This window comes from Tachypleus tridentatus, chromosome 1 (assembly GCF_004210375.1).
Source record: "Tachypleus tridentatus isolate NWPU-2018 chromosome 1, ASM421037v1, whole genome shotgun sequence".
Lineage (NCBI taxonomy): Eukaryota > Metazoa > Arthropoda > Merostomata > Xiphosura > Limulidae > Tachypleus > Tachypleus tridentatus.
Window position 1 is genome coordinate 128,521,057 of NC_134825.1, and position 17,800 is coordinate 128,538,856.

Genomic DNA, 17,800 nt, shown 5'->3' on the forward strand with positions numbered 1-17,800 from the left:
CAGTGCTTTTTTTAGAAATAAAGATCAAAATCAACCTTCACCTCAACAGTGACTTAAAACGCTGCTGATTTGGCCTGCAGTGGGGGTAGGGTAATTTTACTTAAATAAGCTGACATTAAAATACAAACATTATTATGGGTATTGTACTTAATCTAGTACCTAGAATTGAAACATGAACCTGTTTTCTGTTGTCCAAGAACAAGATGGCGAATGTTAAAGTGGTACTTGGTGGAGCTGAAGTATGCGGATGTTTCTAAGGCTGGATCAGGTTTGTACGAATATATTTAGTGTACAAAACGAGTTGAACTTAGTTTTTTGTTTATGCTATTAGAAATATCACAAGTACATCACAAAGACAATTATTTTCATTGAATTTTCATTTGAATTGAAGTAGAAAGCTTACTCAAATCGATCTTTAAGAATGGATCTCAAGTAAATATGTTACACTGAGTACACTACTCAAAGCTAAAACATTGTATGTAATGATAGAACAAAGTTACACTTAGTATATTACTCAGTATATTATTATCTTCTGTTTCAATGTAAATATGGATAATATAGTTTTAAAAGTGCAACATCATTGTAGTTATATTTTGTACTTATAGAATCCTTGTGTAACATATGTATAAAATAGTAATTATATGTATGCATGCATCATTAATTTGTGTACATTAAATTGTTGCGTGTTGCTTTACTTCTGCAATAATAATAACAAACAAATTAAAATACTGTAACTTACGGCTTTCTGTCGCTGCTGTTTTTGTGCGTAATTTGGTTCATTTTTCGATCATTTTTCTCTAACCAACATAATTTGTCAGCCACACTAAACATCAATAGGGACTAACTTGTAGGATGTTAAACTTCTTTATAGGAGGATGAAGCTGTGTCCGAAAGATTTCCTACCATCTTTTGTCTTTTATTCCATTTATATCTCGTTCCTTTTGAAAAGAAACATCAGGATGCCCCTGTATAACAATATACAAATATGCAGATTTGTGTCTTATTGAATAGCAGGAACCAAACAACATTTTTGTTAGTTGAAGATTTAATTAATATCTTCGATAAGAACTCGATTGGGAGATCTATGAGTCTGGCCCAGTAATGAATAATGAATCATTATATATATTTATACAATATCGTTAATATCATGACTAAAAAACTGTTCTAATTACACCATTGCCTAATTACATTCACCTTAAGCTTTATGGTTCGTTCATGTAGTGAACACTTTGATTAACAAATAAATTCGGTTACCTCTAATCCTCCCATACCCCATCGTGGTAAAACCACGAACTATAAAACTAGCTTTAAAAATAAGTACAACCATGTTTAACATGGCGGATGAAGCCCCGTGCCAAACCTCTGGATTTAGTAGCTGGCGAACGGAGTTACAAAATATCCCGATATCCCCCTTTCACTTTAAGTTGTGGATGGGTTATAAGAGCTACAGTCAGTACCTTATCGAGGATGGTGGGAGGTAGGCTGCTGCTAAATGTTTTTTTTTTTCCTTCTGGTCAGTAGTTATAAATTACTTTGTTTATTTGTTGTTAAGCGCAAAACTACGCAATGGGTCGTCTGTGTTCTATTTATACTAGACCATGAACATAAGTATGTTCTATTTATAGAACACAGACACCAAAATCAAATGTTTTGCGTTATAAATTGTCAGAATTACTGTTGAACCAGTAGAAGGCTTTTTATAAGTTAGAGACATATAAATAGCCTCAGTAGCTTTGCCATAAATACAGAATATTAGTTTCAGTACAAAATATTAACGTTGTTATTTTTTACTTTTTTCTACCATCACCAAACATTCTCTACTGCTTCTATTTTAAATATTAATTAATCCATTTATCCCCTTACTGATATGTACGTATGTAAATATTTTTATCCAAAATTTATGGCAACAATCAGATTTCAAAAATGGCCTCAGATTCGTCAAGGAAAAAAGCGGGTTTAACTTGGCCAGGATGGCCAAACATATAACCGATTTGGGAAGTGTGATGTCCACTTTTTATATAGAATTCCATTAATTTTACGCTTTCATGATTGTTTGTTTAAAATTAAGCACAAAGCTACATAATGGGCTATCTGTGCTCTGCCCAACACAGGTATCGAAACCCGGATTTTAGCGGTGTGAGCCCTTACACATTCCACTGTGCCACTGGGGGACGCTTTGATGATTATAGTTTTTCTCATTAGTTGGTTTAAATTGGTTTATAATTATAACCAAAAATCGCCATTAATTCCAATGTAATTATTATCTTCGCGAGATTGCTGAGTTATTTAATTATATTATAATACAATCTATTTCTTTCTAATTGTAACCCTCTTCATAACAATCAAAATTTATAAAGTTAATTAAAGTAATTATCATTGAAGACAACCAGATACTTTGGCATGACCAATAAAACACATCTAATGTATAAAAATATATAAAAATATAAAAGAGAATATAAATAACGGTACTTACAGAATTAAGTATTATATTGTTGAGGCTAACTCGACTTCCTATATATTTTATATTAACTTTCATCCGACCCCTTCTTTGGAAGAGACAGAATAAGTCAACTACAATAGTTTCTTCTGCAGTAGTTATAGATGTCAAATTATATCTGAATCACTGTGTTATTTACGTCTTAAATTTTCATCCTAGGTAAAATTAAATATTACTTTTTTAAAATCAATTTATTCTTTGTTTTACTTAGACATTTCTTGTCACTGACAAGTTGTCGATCGTGTCAGCATCTGTGTATGCAATTCGTGTTTAATGTTAATAATAAATTAAGTAATAAAATAGCTATAGCAGTGAAACACACTTTGTATATCGCTCAAGGCTATTTACACAAATGTACAAAACATTGCTAGGATCAATGCAATTTACTGTTCAAGTCGCTTTTTTATTATAATAATTTTAATAATTGATTTATTTTTTAAACGGATTATTATGTATAAACATTATTTGAGCGGACCAACCATTATTCGTGCTAATTAAACAATTCAGTATATGCACATGTGTATGGCTTGCATGACTGGCTACTTTATTAGGACCGCGAAGAAAAGGTAAATTCTGGATTATCACGTTTGTTTTTGTAGTTAGGCATAAAGCTGCACAATAGGCTGCCTGTGCTGTTGGTTGTAAATCCACAGATATACCACTGTGTGGAGGGGTTATTAAGCGGGAAATAAATATAACACAGGTAGCAAAAGAAAAACAAAGATACACAAGTGAATACATAATCAAAATCTTTATTCTAGCTTACAAAACTAACTTCTGATTAACAAACTGACTATACCGACTGCTGGGATGGAGAAAGTCTTTCCAAACACGTCCGCAAAAGAGAAGGACAGCAAGAATGATATCGTACCACATTTTCAAATCGGACAGTCCGAGTGCGGTACCCTATAATCCAATGCTACGTTAGTTACTACTTATCAACTTATCATAAATAACATACGCAATGGAGAATCCCCTAACTGTTACTAGTTTGTACCAGCATCTGCGTTACTTCTTGAGACGAACTCACTTTTCTGTAAGTACATCACACTAAAAAAAAGATACTCGAGTAATGCCAGGAAGAAATAATTACTTATAAGTGAAGCTGAAGACAAACAAATGTAGAACGTGTACCTTTTACATTCACTTATTTTACTACCAACTTCCTCACTCAGTTGATCCCTCATTTGTGGCATTAAAGATATTAAATTGAAAGAGCAACTAATCTTTCATCTTGTTGCTTATCTTAACGGTCGATCTAAATTCCTCTGCTAAATTTCATAGCAACTGGTACAGTTGCCTCCTAACAACAACTTGTTATACCAGACAGATTTCTGGAATAATAGAAAATAATTCTCATTTCACACACCGAAATCTATAAGTACACTTGTGTTAGACCTAAGATTAGTTAAGCCTTTACTAAGTATGCCCTGCAATCGATAAAGAGAGAAATTGACACTGTAACATGTGTACGTTTTCTCCTTTAGTATAGTTAGGGCTAAACTGTACCGTACTTAATACTGTCAATAAATTAACTTACAACGTTATTCTACGAATTAACGTTAGGTCTTTTTTAAAACCTTGGATAAGCTTTTATTGATATGTTGTTGAACAAAATGTTTACTGAAGTAAATTTATTAATACATCCGCCTTTTGTTTACATTTGTTGAAATTAAGTGTGCACACATGCGCATTTTCATAGTAATGTGCACGCGCATTTTCAAGACAGACAAAAACTTAGAATGTATATTATAATAATACTACAACAGCACATTTATGGGACCTGTATGATAAACAATGTGCATATCGAACAAGAGAAAACTTGGGATAACGTACCTTCGCCAATCATAACTCTGATAAAAGATAAGGTCTCTAAGACGTTATGATTCGAATGAAAAAAATGTGTTGAAAACATCGGCAAACCCTCAAAACTGTCACATATGGTTTTTAAACTATGAATTTTTCGCTTTAATTTTAACAAAACTTAAACACTATCATAAAATTATTGCCCAGTTTCAAGTGACACTTAAAATGCCTAAGAATTGCGACGAATAGCATATAGATCTTCTTTATAATAAGCTATTGAAACATGTATACACACACACACACACACCAGTTAGTGTAAATCTGTTTAAAAATTATGGCTATATCTTTAAGAATAATGCATCATAGTTTGTACATTATATGAAATCTTGTCTTCTCCCCCTTCCTTGTGAATTTATGATTTACTTTTTATAGAAGTTAGCTTGGTGAACGAGCATATCTCGAAACGCAGCTCACATTACGTGGTACCACATTCCACATGCTTTGTCCTTCTCTATTAATGTAACGTTATTTAGTAAGTTTTAAAGAGGAAATGGGTTGAAAGAGAGTCGTTCAATTTGTCTGTCTTCTGCGGTGTTGTTGGGCATGTTCTATCTTTCCAAACTATGTATTTGAATATTATATGGTTGGGAAGTAAAAGTTTGACCGCCGTGTCATCTTCTTTCATTACTAAACACACTAAACTTGTCGCACGACGGAGATAACGTTGCACACGTTTTATGGAAAACATTACATTAACTTCTTTGTCACTGAAATGAGTCATCGACGTCTTGAAATCCTTTTCACTGGAATATTATGTTCGGAAATGCGTTATTTTGAAAAGAAAAAAAAATCCAAAATAAGAATAAAAGAAAAGAGCGAAAATGCTGATGAATTCTTTGACGAGCATGATGATGTAAGGAAAAAGAGAGGATTGAATGGAAGTGCTATCCGCGATACCCTGAAGATATCTAAAAAAGGAGTAACATCGGGAAAATAGAAGAATTATAGTTAAAGGTGAGTTTGAAACGAGTGAAACTATGAAAGAAATATAGGAAATGAGAGAAGAATTGTCAAAGGTGAATTAGGAATTATGTAGAAATAGTTGGAGTACGGGAAAAAGAAAGTCTGTTACATTTTTGTTTTTCGTTTTATATATTTGCGCAAGCCTAAGAGATGGTTTTATGCCATAGATGTTCCTAATTTTGAACTGAGAGACTGGGAGGAAAAGCAGTTACTTGAGAGTACCTGCTGTCAACTCTTGACTTTCTCTTGTCTGACTGTCATCTTTATTATGCATCCACGGCCCCAAAGTGCGATTTTCTGCTTTCACTAAATAGATGGGAAGGCTGAACTAGCAGATCCACAGTCCGACGTGCTAACCACTGGACCATTCTCAGTCCAGAAAAGAAAAGAAGGAATACGAGTTGATATGGTGGTTAAAAAGTGTAAGGAGGAACTGGCAACATGTGTGGCAGTAAGAGCAGAGTGAATTATAAGGTTATTATAAGCTAAATAATTACGTGTAACAAAGAATAATAATTGTGTTACAGCTTAATAGAGAAAAACAGAGTATGGTAAAAGCTGTAAAGAAAAATCTAGGTAAATATATCTGTGGAAATTACTACGTACTACAATGTAGTAGAATATTTGATCTGTAGTACTATTGTGTTGTAATAAACACAAAATTATAAGGGTGTTATGTACAACAGTGGGGTATACTCACATGCATATAGCACTGTTGAACAAGAGGTAATCTGTAGTATAACTTTGAAGATGGAATATCTTAAAGAAAATTGTAGGAGAAGATTAAGTAAAGATACATATTTAAGGGTGATTGAATATGTGTAGAACTAATACGCTATTGTTGTAGTGGAGAAAGAAGCTTGTAGTATAAGTGTATAATATAAAGAAGTGATACAAATGAACTAAAATGGGATTATATTAAACAGCGTAGTGAAGTACCAGAAACTTACCAGGCAAAACTTACAAAAAATAATAAGTTATTATGTTCAGACATTTATCGCCATTGTACTTATCCTGTTCCACGAGGAACTGTAAAGGTTTATACTAGCATTTATAGCTACTGTTGTTATCCTATACCATGATTAACTGTTAATGTTTGCATTTACACTTATTACCACTGTTCTGTGATTAGCTGTCAATATTTGTAAATTAGCATTTCTACTTCTGTTCTTATTTTGGTTCAAAAATAAATTACAGAAGATCACTACTTACACTTCTTGTTATCTTAATCCACTAAAACTTGTAGAACCACTTTTTATTTTTAACAAGTTAACGGGTAGTATTTAAATGGTACATCACACACGCACGTATGTTGATACCTTTTGATATAGGATATTTGTCTATTTCTTATGTTAATTGATTTTTGTGGTAGATGGGCTGATAAATATTGTTACCGTTCAAATCCCAAAAGTTACATTTCTATATTTGTTCGATTAAATTGTTTCATCCGCTGAAAACTGTTGGAATTAACTTCATTTTATAAATAATTAAGTTACCAAAATCTGATAAACTTTTTAGAAAGAGAATAATACCATTTTACCATGTGGTGTAACCATTTTTTTCTAAGTCGAAAGATATGTGTACACACAAGTATCGGAGTAACTATTTCCGTTAGTAACTGTGTGTACGTAATTAGACTAAATGAAGACGTTTCTCTTGGAAACTAATATAAAAAAAGCAATCAATGGTTATATATACCAATCCTCTAATTTTTCATGAATATTGTGTGGGTTCGTGTTCGTATGTATACGTTCTAAAGAAAGAATAGCACAGCTGTGAAAGACATTCTTTAACGGTATAGTGTTGGCTTCTCTACATTGATTAGACAATGACAGTTTAGTGTTCTCAGTAAGTGTGAACGTGTACGTCTGGTATGTCTCCACTGTGTATAACGATTCTTCATTAACAGTAGCTTCCTATGCGGTATAATTCTAAAGGCAGACAGAAAATGTAATTTTCAGAAATAACGCTCATTATTAAAACTGCCAAAATCTTTCGTTCTTTATTTTTCACACAGGGAGAGAGAAAGACAGAAAACTGCTAGATTGTAATAGCTGGTGACAATGTCGGCACTGTTTGAAGAGGCGATCTTTGTGTGTGCCTTCTGTAAGGGTGTAATGTTCTTATGTAGGATGTCAATCAAAGAGAAAGTAAGCGACTATCGAGAAGGAAGAATAGCAACTTCTTGGTTTCCATTTGAATCGATTTAGATAGAAAACTTTCCGTATTATGTTCCCATGATCGAGTCACTCTGCGTTTCGTGTTTTTATGTCGAAGACTCTCTGGGTTTTGCGTTTCTATACCCAAGCCACTGTGCGTTCCGTATTTTTATATCCAAATCACTTTGTGTATCGTGTTTCTATATCTAAGTCACTCGCACGTGTGTATTTGTGTATATATATACAAATATTGATGAGCTTTTGTAGTGTACAAACTTTCAGACTAAGTTTTGTTTTCTTCACAACGAAACCTTGGGAATTTCACGCGATACTTTGAAGGTCAAGACGACACAATTGTGTGTGTTCTATATAACACAACCACTTTTAACTACATAATTCCTGTCGAAATAATCAGAGTTAGAGAATTTTACTTTTTATTTTACTCAAAGGAAATGTAATTACCATAACACTGAGACTCCATTTTACAGGATTCCTGCATTATAAAAACAGGAGGCGTTTGTGTAGAATGTACTTTATTTTTTCAGTTAAATTTAATATATGTTTTTTTATATTATAATCTTAATATGTTTACATGAAAGAAATGTTTATCGATATTAATATTGAAATGTGAAACTGTTTTTTTAATGAGAATCCCATATATCAAGACCTTTCATGCACTAAAGCACGTTCTAATAATTCATCATATTCGGAAATGGAAATAATCAGCTGAGGTATAAAGTTTATAAATTTATATACACGTTACTTATATCTTTAATTACTAATGCTCTTCTGCACGAGACGCTTTACAAAATATGCTTTGATTGCTTCTCAAGATAGCATCAAGCACTTTGTATATAGCTACATACACTTGTTCTTCATTTATGAAATAGATGGAGATCTCAAATTATAACAGAACGTTATCAGAGATCTTCATATCCACGACTGAAATATTCTCGTCTTCGTATTAAGGGTCTACCCAAATGTACAGTTTTGTCACTTTTAATAACTACAAAATTTATCCGTGAGTGTACCTTTCTTTAAGTGCCCTCAGGATGTTTCACACTGTAGTACTTTTAATGTTTACACATTGTTTTCACGCGTATCCTTTGAAATAAAAACGTAAATCAAGTTCATGGGTATCGGACTCCTGCATACAGCGACCTTATTGGAGATTTACTAATTCGATGTTTAGCCTTTTAAAACGTTTGAGGAAAGTGAGCGTGACTGAAGGAAAGGATTGACTGCTCGATGCAGTAAAGATGTAACAAAAATTACGTTATTTATTTTATTCTTTGGTTTATAAAACGGAGTGAAATAGAAGATTCAAAAAGTAATAATAGTAAGAGAAGGGAAGGTTTTGTTGCTGTTAAACACAAAGCAACACAGTGGGTTCTTTGTGCTGTATCAAAACCTGAAGTTTGGAGACTTGCTCCTGAGCAACTTGGAGGGGGCAGGAGGGAAGGGAAAAACAAACTTAGCAGACAAAAAAAAAAGCTAGAAAGATGGTATATTATAGCATTTAGCATGAGATGGCAAGCAGAACCATTTTTAGTTTTTAATATGAGAGGGGAGGAAAAATGGAGTAAGCTTCATGATTTCATAAAGTGTGAAACTAAAGAAACTTTAAATCTATACAGTATGTGAGTAATGAGAAAATTAACCAGTATATTAACTTCAACAAAAGTATGAGAAATGAGAAAGTAAACCAGACTTTTGCGTACACAGAATATGAAAGATCAGAGAGTGAACTAACTTACTAACCTACAAAAAGTATCAGGGATGAGAAATTGAAAATTGTATTAACCTACATAAATTTCCCAAACAAATTATGTTCAATCTGAGTTAAAGAAACCGATCGAACTGTTTTACATCAGTAACAGTAACATAAGTGAAATCACATTTAGCTATCAAACTTTATAATAACTCGTTGAAATAATCTTTAAAAGTGACTGATTTCAAACGACCATATTTAGGATAATGTCAAACTGTTAAATTTGACAATAACTGATTTAAATGAGCATATTTAAAATAATATCAAAGTTTTTCTGAGGTTCATCAGCAGTTCTGAATTATGTTTGGATATGCCTGAAATTTAAGGGCCTCTGGTTTGGCCGCTTATTCCTTATGTCGCATAAAGTACCTTTAAGTCTGAAAATAGCAGTCTTGTTCATATATTCGGTTATTACTTCATTTTTGATAAGAAATAAGAAGTATTATTCAAGAAAACTTAATTTCGGTTTCAGCTGGTGCTCTCAATTTTTCACTGAATTCACTACTGTGATCTAACAAGATAAAAAAAAGCCGTAACATTTAATTAGATATTCACTGAACCTGCGAAAATTGACTTAGTTTTCTTGATAATTTAGATAAGCCCTAAATATTTTTTACTCAAGTTTTAGGTTAATTTAACTTGTGTATTTTATCCTTAGCCATATTTGTGACACTCAAAAGTAGACGAAACGCACTAACATTTGTGTTTAGTGTGAGTGAGTGAGTGTAGATAAAAAAAGGAAAAAACAAGAGATATGAAGTAATATTAACGTAGACAATGATACTGAGGACAAAAAGAGATATTAACATGCAGAGACAGATCGAATGAAGATCATATATTTTAACATAAATAAAAATAGAAAAGAAGACAGAATATTTTTAATTATTTACATAGGAATGCAAAGAAAAAATATAGTATTATAGTATGTGCAAGAAGAAAAATTTGTTGTTGTTTTTTACAGAATAGACTAAAGAAATTGCAACTTGGACTTTACCATTGTAAGTCTGCAAACTTACCATTGACCCTCCGAAATACAGAAGACGAGATAAAATATAGTAAGGACTATTAATATACACATAATGATAAAAGAGAAAATCCCAACAACCTACTAATGTATAAAGAAAATTTGGAAGGAAAAACAAGACATTCTATGGTTGAGAGAGAAATATATTGGAAAGTATATTTTAACATACATGGAAAATAGAAACGATACATTTTAAACCAGAGAGAACGTACAGAAAGATAAGACGAAATCACATATTAATATTCACAGAAGATATAATAGAGATATTAATGTCACGTAGAGAATGAGAAATTAGTTGCAAAGAAGTATAGAAGAGAGGAAGAAAATAAAATAATAGCAAAGAAAAATTAAGTGTCAAAAGAGGGAAAGTCTGTTCTAAGATAGAGCAAACAAATATTGCAAATTTATCTGTAAAAACGAATCTATGACACATTGTAAAAATATGAAGACGTGAAAATATTGATGAGGTTTTTGTAAGTCAGTTTAGATACAGAAAGTGAGTGGGAGAAGAACGGTGTTTCTTTAACAACTGAAGAAGACTTGATTATGCTTCTCAGGATTAGGTCAGCAGGTGTAGTAAATACCCTCTTCAGTACTCTCGGGGTACACGTAGAATAATAAGATCTTAATTAAGCCTTAACAGAAACATTTCAGATAACGAAAAGAACCTGAAACATAATTCATATAGAAAAAGAAAAGAGCAAACAGATGTAGAATAGTTGATGGGAAGTTAAAAATGACGAACATTGAGAAATAGCACGTCAAAAGAAAGAAAGACGAATGAAAACAAGAACAAAAGGGGAGAAAGAGAAAGCTAAATATTATATATGTATATATATATATGGGCTGCAACTTCATCTAAAATCAACGAAGAATAACGAGACAGAAGAAATTAATTCAGTATTTTCAGACAAAGGAAATTGACAGAAAGTGTCAAAGAAAATACGCCAGTTAATCGTATAAATGAGCATGCACTTCATTTTGTATGAATTTTCAATTTCCATATAAACACATTTCTTCATATTAAATCTTTGTTTTTGTTTCACATAATTATAATGCATTATTTCTATTATGGAGACCACGAAAACCGTGCGCTTCAAGTTAATTGGGAGAAGTTATGTTTCAGTGATTCTAAATTTCCAACTACTAAAAGTACAGGGAAAAACAAACCGAGAAACTTAAGCGTAGTCTTCAGGGTCATTAAATACTAATTCACTTATCGACTATATAGGACGAACAGTTCCCTAGTCTAAGGGCATGTTTATTCATCACGTTTACCTCGTATCTACCGAGATATTACGAAACTGTCAGATACACGTTAATTGGTCCTTGTACAATAATAGATGGAGCGATGCGTTTTGTGATGCTTAAAGTTTCCTTGGTATTAAAGAATATGAGAATATATGAAACACCGTAAGCGTGTTTCAGTTTGTCCACTTGAAGACACAAACAGTATACAGGGCATTAAAACAATATAATTACTTTATCACTTTGTAGATTCATAAAATGAAAAAATAAATGTTATATTCACGTCAATTGCATAGACCCACAAACGAGAAACCGGTCGTGGCCTCATGATTATCATACCGTACTGTCAATCCGAGGCTCACGATTTTTTTCTTGCGTCCCCCGCTGGTACAGCGGTAAGTCTATGGATTTACAACGCTAAAATCAGAGGTTCGGTTTTCCTAGGTGGATCAGCAGATAGTCCGATGTGATTTTGCTGTAAGAAAATATATACATTCGTTTCCCGTTGCCGCGAAATCCTATCCGCACTTTGGGACCGTGAATGTGTTATAAGAAAGACAGTCAGTTTCTATTATGCAGTCGTAGTCGCCCAAGAATTTGTGCCAGATGCTTTTAACTGTCTAGCAGGTCAAAATTACGAGCGATTATCGCAAGTAGCCTTTGTGTAGTTTTGCGTGAACATCCGATGCAAAAATAGAGGAATAAACATGCACGAAACCGACTTACTAAATTTACACTGTTACAAGTGAAATTAATTAAATATATAACTGATACAGATCCTACCTTCACAGCCTAAGAAACACAGACCACAGTGTTACACATGAGCCAAGACCCTCTCTCTCTCTATATATATATATATGTATGTACACGCTCACTTCATGAACGTTGTAAATCGTTACACGACAAACGAGAAACTGCATAGAAAAATTGTAATTTGTTCCAAACTTCAGATTCTCTGACACTCAAGACAAAATTACTGTGTAACAAATGCACATCTAGCTTCCGAGCCTACATGCACATGACACACAATCATTAACTAACACATACACCGCAGACAACCTAACCTCACATTGCTACGTTCACGTGACTCGCAATCTTTAGGTAACACAAACACAGCCGACAGACATCCTAACCTCACGCTGCTATACGCACTTAAATATGAATTGTCGTGCAGTAAATTAAATGTTAGAAATAATTTTAAAACTGTATTAAAAATTCGTATCAAATGCTCACTGCATATTTTGATATCTTGACAGGAAGTCAAGAAGGTGGCAGCACCGCTGCTGAAGAATTTTCAAAGTGAAATTGACAGCCTGTGTAAAAGAAGTAAAGCTGCAGAAGCAGCTTTTCTGACGGTGTATAAGAAAATCATTGATCTCCCAGGTAAGCTGTTTTTAGAAAGTATGAAAAAATTGATCTTTCAGGTAGACTGTTTTTAACAAGTGTGAAAAAATTGATCTTCCAGGTTGACTGTTTTTAACAAATGTGAAAAATTGATCTTCCAGGTAGACTGTTTTTAACAAATGTGAAAAATTGATCTTCCAGGTAGACTGTTTTTAACAAGTGTGAAAAAAATTAAAGGTTGTATGGTAATCAAAGCGAAATAGCGTTCATTTTGTAAAAGTATATACAGGATGTTCGGAAAGTCACTGTGCAGTTTTGTAATCATATTTTATTCAGTCTATTTCAAGCCAGCAACTGATAGCAGTGTTTAGAAAAAAATAAGAAGGATCCAGGCCTGTATTGATGTCAACGGGGGTAACTTTCAACATTGTTTATAATTGTCATTCATATTTACCTCCTGTATTCTATATTGAAACATGTCTATTAATAAATATATAAGTGCACAGTGACTTTCCGAACACCCTGTACATATCTATCTAGAGATAGATACAAACGTTATACGATACCAAGTTTGAGATGTTGTCAAGAACTTACCAATAATTGAATAATTGACTATTATTTCCCCTCTCCCTCTACTTGGGTCAGGCTACAGAGATAAAGCACCGACTGAATTAACATTATTGTATTGTGAATATGTGGAAACACTTGCTTTGTTTTTCTTTTCTAGTTTAACCTGATGCTGCTCTTTTGAACTGGTCATGAAGGAATTATATATATGTATATGTGTGTGTAGTATTTGCGTTTCTTGTAATATGCGTCGCGGGGAATCTCTACAAAGTTGTACATAAATAAACGTATGCTTTCAAGACTTAATCTTTCGCGTTCTCTTGTACTCTGTTTCGATAGAAATTGAACTGTTTGCGTCAAGTTTCGATTTTTTCGTCTCACCACTTTATGATATTTGGGAGATAAAGTGAAGCATTGAAGATGCAATAATTTTTCGTTGTATAGATAACAATATGAATATTTAGCTGTAACTAATTTATACTTACAATACAACTGAGACATTCTAGAAAAGACATTCAGAATGATGAAAGTTATAAAGCTGTTTTGTTTTTCTAGTACGATTTGGTTTCATCTTTGCGTTAACATATTGACCTGTAATCAAACCCTGTTTAGTTTCATAACATTCGTTTATCAAACTACTTATACAACTAGTATGTATAAGTCATCTGAAATAGACATGGTCATACGTAATTATACAGGTCATCCATTTTGTTTTATTTCTCCAATTACATAACACCGTGGGTTGAGTTAATTGTATGGAGTCTTCACAATATAAAATCTTAAATTCGCAGGAAGATAATTTTATTTTGAGAATATAGAAATGTACATACATTTAATATTTAATTTGACCACGCACGTATCGGTCTTTCATTTAAAAACGAAGTCTTAAAATTAATCTTTCTGTTCGTTTTGGTAGTTCAGAACTTTCGGATAATTCAGGAATTTGAGCAAGACGTGTATTTTCATAGTTCTCAGGTTTCCCACAAAAGTTGAATTATATACACACAAATCGTGATTATATATCAAGTGGCAAACGCCCTACTTGTCACCAGATGTTCCCAGTATACCTTGGGCTGTGTTACTGTTTTGCTCTAATTTAGCTGTCAAATTCTCCCTATCTGCAGCACCCTCTTGCCCTGTTAGCAAGTATAACCAAATATGAAAGAAAAAGTACGTTGAAAGGAAATTACATTTGGAAACACTAAACTCACAACGTCGCAGCGAAACAAGAAAATAAATTATTTATCTAGTCTTAACCGTATGTTGTAAAAATCACATAAAATATTTAAAGTAAACGAGGAAAGGAAACAGAACAAGAAGAAGAAATGGCTAGACAATGGATAAACAAGGTTTAATACCAGACAATGGATAAACAAGATTTAATACTAGAAAATGGATAAACAAGATTTAATACCAGACAATGGATAAACAAGATTTAATACCAGACAATGGGTAAACAAGATTTAATACTAAACAATGGATAAACAAGATTTAATACCAGATAATGGATAAAACAAGATTTAATACTAGACAATGGATAAACAAGATTTAATACCAGATAATGGATAAAACAAGATTTAATACTAGACAATGGATAAACAAGATTTAATACCAGATAATGGATAAAACAAGATTTAATACTAGACAATGGATAAACAATATTTAATACTGGACAAGGGTGGAAAATGGAAATGAACACATTACAGTGGATAGTTGATATGTAATATAAGGGTATGCTTACCACGAAGTTTAAAATAATGAAATTGTTAGTGTTGTTCTCAAAAAAAGAAAAAAGAAGACGAACTTTTGAATTTGTCGGTAATCGAATATAACGTATCATGAAATAAACTTTCAAATTTTGGAAGAAAAAACAAAGCACAGTTGGAAAATAAACAAAAATCGTCTAACCGTTTAGTAATAATATAACATGCTTTAAACAGATCGTTTCTGAGTAATTGTATCGCGCATTGTTGTGGTATATATTGTAATGACAATCTTACATGCTGGGTTTGGGTAGGAAGAAATACCATCTAAGAATTACTGTTTCGAGTTGTATAAGCTAAGCTTGGTCAAAGATGAGAGAATGTTATGTGATCACACGAACGTGAGGTATCTTTGGATGTGGGTTACAACTTGAAGTAGATTTAATTTAACCATACACCTTTTTCCTTTTTTCATAACAAACAAGTGTTCCATATTAACTAACTTTTTTAAATAAAGTTATACACGTGGGTTCCCCTCCCCCCTGGGCTGGTCATGGCCTATCAATTAGCGTTCCCAGGCTCTAAATTTGAGGTTTTATGGTTTGTCGCAAAAACCTTTATATCACTTTGAAGTTCCGAGAGTGCTATAAAAGCGACAGTCAAATACAATATTTGGTTAGATAAACGTAGGTGAAGATTAAGCTGTAGATGCTGATAATTTCTCTACTTTTGCGAACACACACACATATTCTCCGTACAGTGAGTGTGTGTGTGTGTGTTTTTTAATATCAAAGCCACATCGAGCTATCTGCTGAGTCCACCCAGGGGAATCGAACCCCTGATTTTAGCGTTGTAAGTCCGTAGACTTACCGCTGTTCCAGTGGGGAATTCCTTGCAATGAGTGGTAAATAGTACGAAACATCCACACCACGACCATCCCATAGTTGAAAACAACAATGTTAAAGTTGTATTTCAGATGAAATAACACTTTGTATATGGAGATGTGACACATCTGTTTCACTAATCGATATGTTGTTATATCGTTCTCATTTTGTGCCATCTTTAGAAACCTAGGGCATACCTACAGTAATACACAGATATTATAATTCGAAAATATTTCACACCATATCATAAATAGTTGTTGCATTTTTTTAGACTAAAGTTAATGAACTTAATATATGTAATCTGTCTATCGCAGGAATTGAACCGTCGATTGTAACATTGAAAATTCATAAAATTACTGCTAGCTAACCCTGGAACATCTTAAATAGTAAATATATCATTTTCTTCGGAACATGTTTTAAATTTAAACGTATCCTATGTTTCATAAAATATTTTCGCCCCCCGCTAGTCCAGCGGTATGTCTTCGGATTTACAATGCTAAAATCAGGGGTTCGATTCCTCTCGGTGGGCTGTGCAGATAGCTCTTTGTGGCTTTGCTATACGAAAAACACACACAAACACACACTCATAAAATATTTCAAATTAACGCTCAGAAAGATTCACTTTTACGACACTATATGCATTTAAATATTTTTAACAGTAAAATTATTCATTTCGCAACTATGGGAAAGTAATTTAAGGCTATTTATTGCCTAACAATTAATTGAATGTTGAGTCAGAGAGTTGTTGAATCACCATAAAAGAAATGTTGAGCCCTTCAGCATTAACTAAACACCGTAAAAATTTGTAAAACACACGAAAAAAAGCCGGAGTTTATAATGTAACATTTCTGCGTGAAGACAAAGGGTTAAATCAAACTATATGACTTTTATAGAATGATTTCAGATAATTTGTCGATGTTGTTGCTTTAGTATAGTCAGCGTTCTTTTTTTAAGAAGCGAACTAATTGGATTGTCTTGGCTACAGGCTTTAACTAGTGAGTTATAATGCTTGTCCCGCGAAATTAAAGAAAGTCGAACTAGTTATTAAGTTATAAAACTTTATTATTCAACGCACTAAAGAAATGTCCCATGGCGTGCTGGGAGCACTCTTTCGTGACCAACAGCAATCAACTCAAAAAAGAGCGAATAACCTATCAGAACCTTGTGCATTGATTACCGCTTCTGACCAGATGATTGGACTTTAAATAGATGTGTGAAGACAAAGACTCGGAGCTTATACGCGCAGAAGCGGTCCGATTTAGTCCAATTGCAATGTCCGATGTTACCTCGCGGTTTTGTCAGTGAATCTAAGTTAGTAAATCAATATCGCTTCTTCAAATTTTACCACATGACTTCCTCTCACCACCTGATAATATTTACCCGGAACCTCAGTACTGGTTCAAGGATACATTTGATCACCATCGCAAAATAAGTGATAAAGATATGATGTAATCTCTAGTCTTGATGCAATGTGAAACTCGAACATGCACTTGTATAAAAAGAGAGAGAACATATTAAAGTATGGTGATCGAATAATTCAAGGAAAGTTAATTATCGTGTTGGCCCCGGCATGGCCAGGTGGTTAAGGCACTCGACTCGTAATCCGAGGGTCGCGGGTTCGAATCTGAATCACACTAAACATGTTCGCCCTTTCAGCCATGGGGGCGTTATAATGTGACGATCAATCCCACTATTCGTTGGTAAAAGAGTAGCCCAAGAGCTGGCGGTGGGTGGTGATGACTAGTTGCCTTCCCTCTAGTCTTACACTGCTAAA

The 17,800-nt window shown here is 33.3% G+C and overlaps 1 protein-coding gene across 5 annotated transcripts in view; it reads left to right on the top strand.

Annotated features, from left to right (window-relative positions):
- The window catches only part of LOC143223352 (homeobox protein cut-like 1), a 403,865-nt gene that overhangs the window by 129,979 nt on the left and 256,086 nt on the right, over positions 1-17,800 (top strand). For 3 of the 5 annotated variants that reach the window (XM_076451241.1, XM_076451264.1, XM_076451238.1), the window contains exon 3: positions 12,785-12,911. In XM_076451241.1, coding sequence (XP_076307356.1) covers positions 12,785-12,911 — 127 coding nt within the window. Of the gene's footprint in view, positions 1-197; positions 269-12,784; positions 12,912-17,800 lie in introns of all 5 variants that reach the window. The other 2 variants (XM_076451246.1, XM_076451255.1) reach the window with 1 other exon arrangement.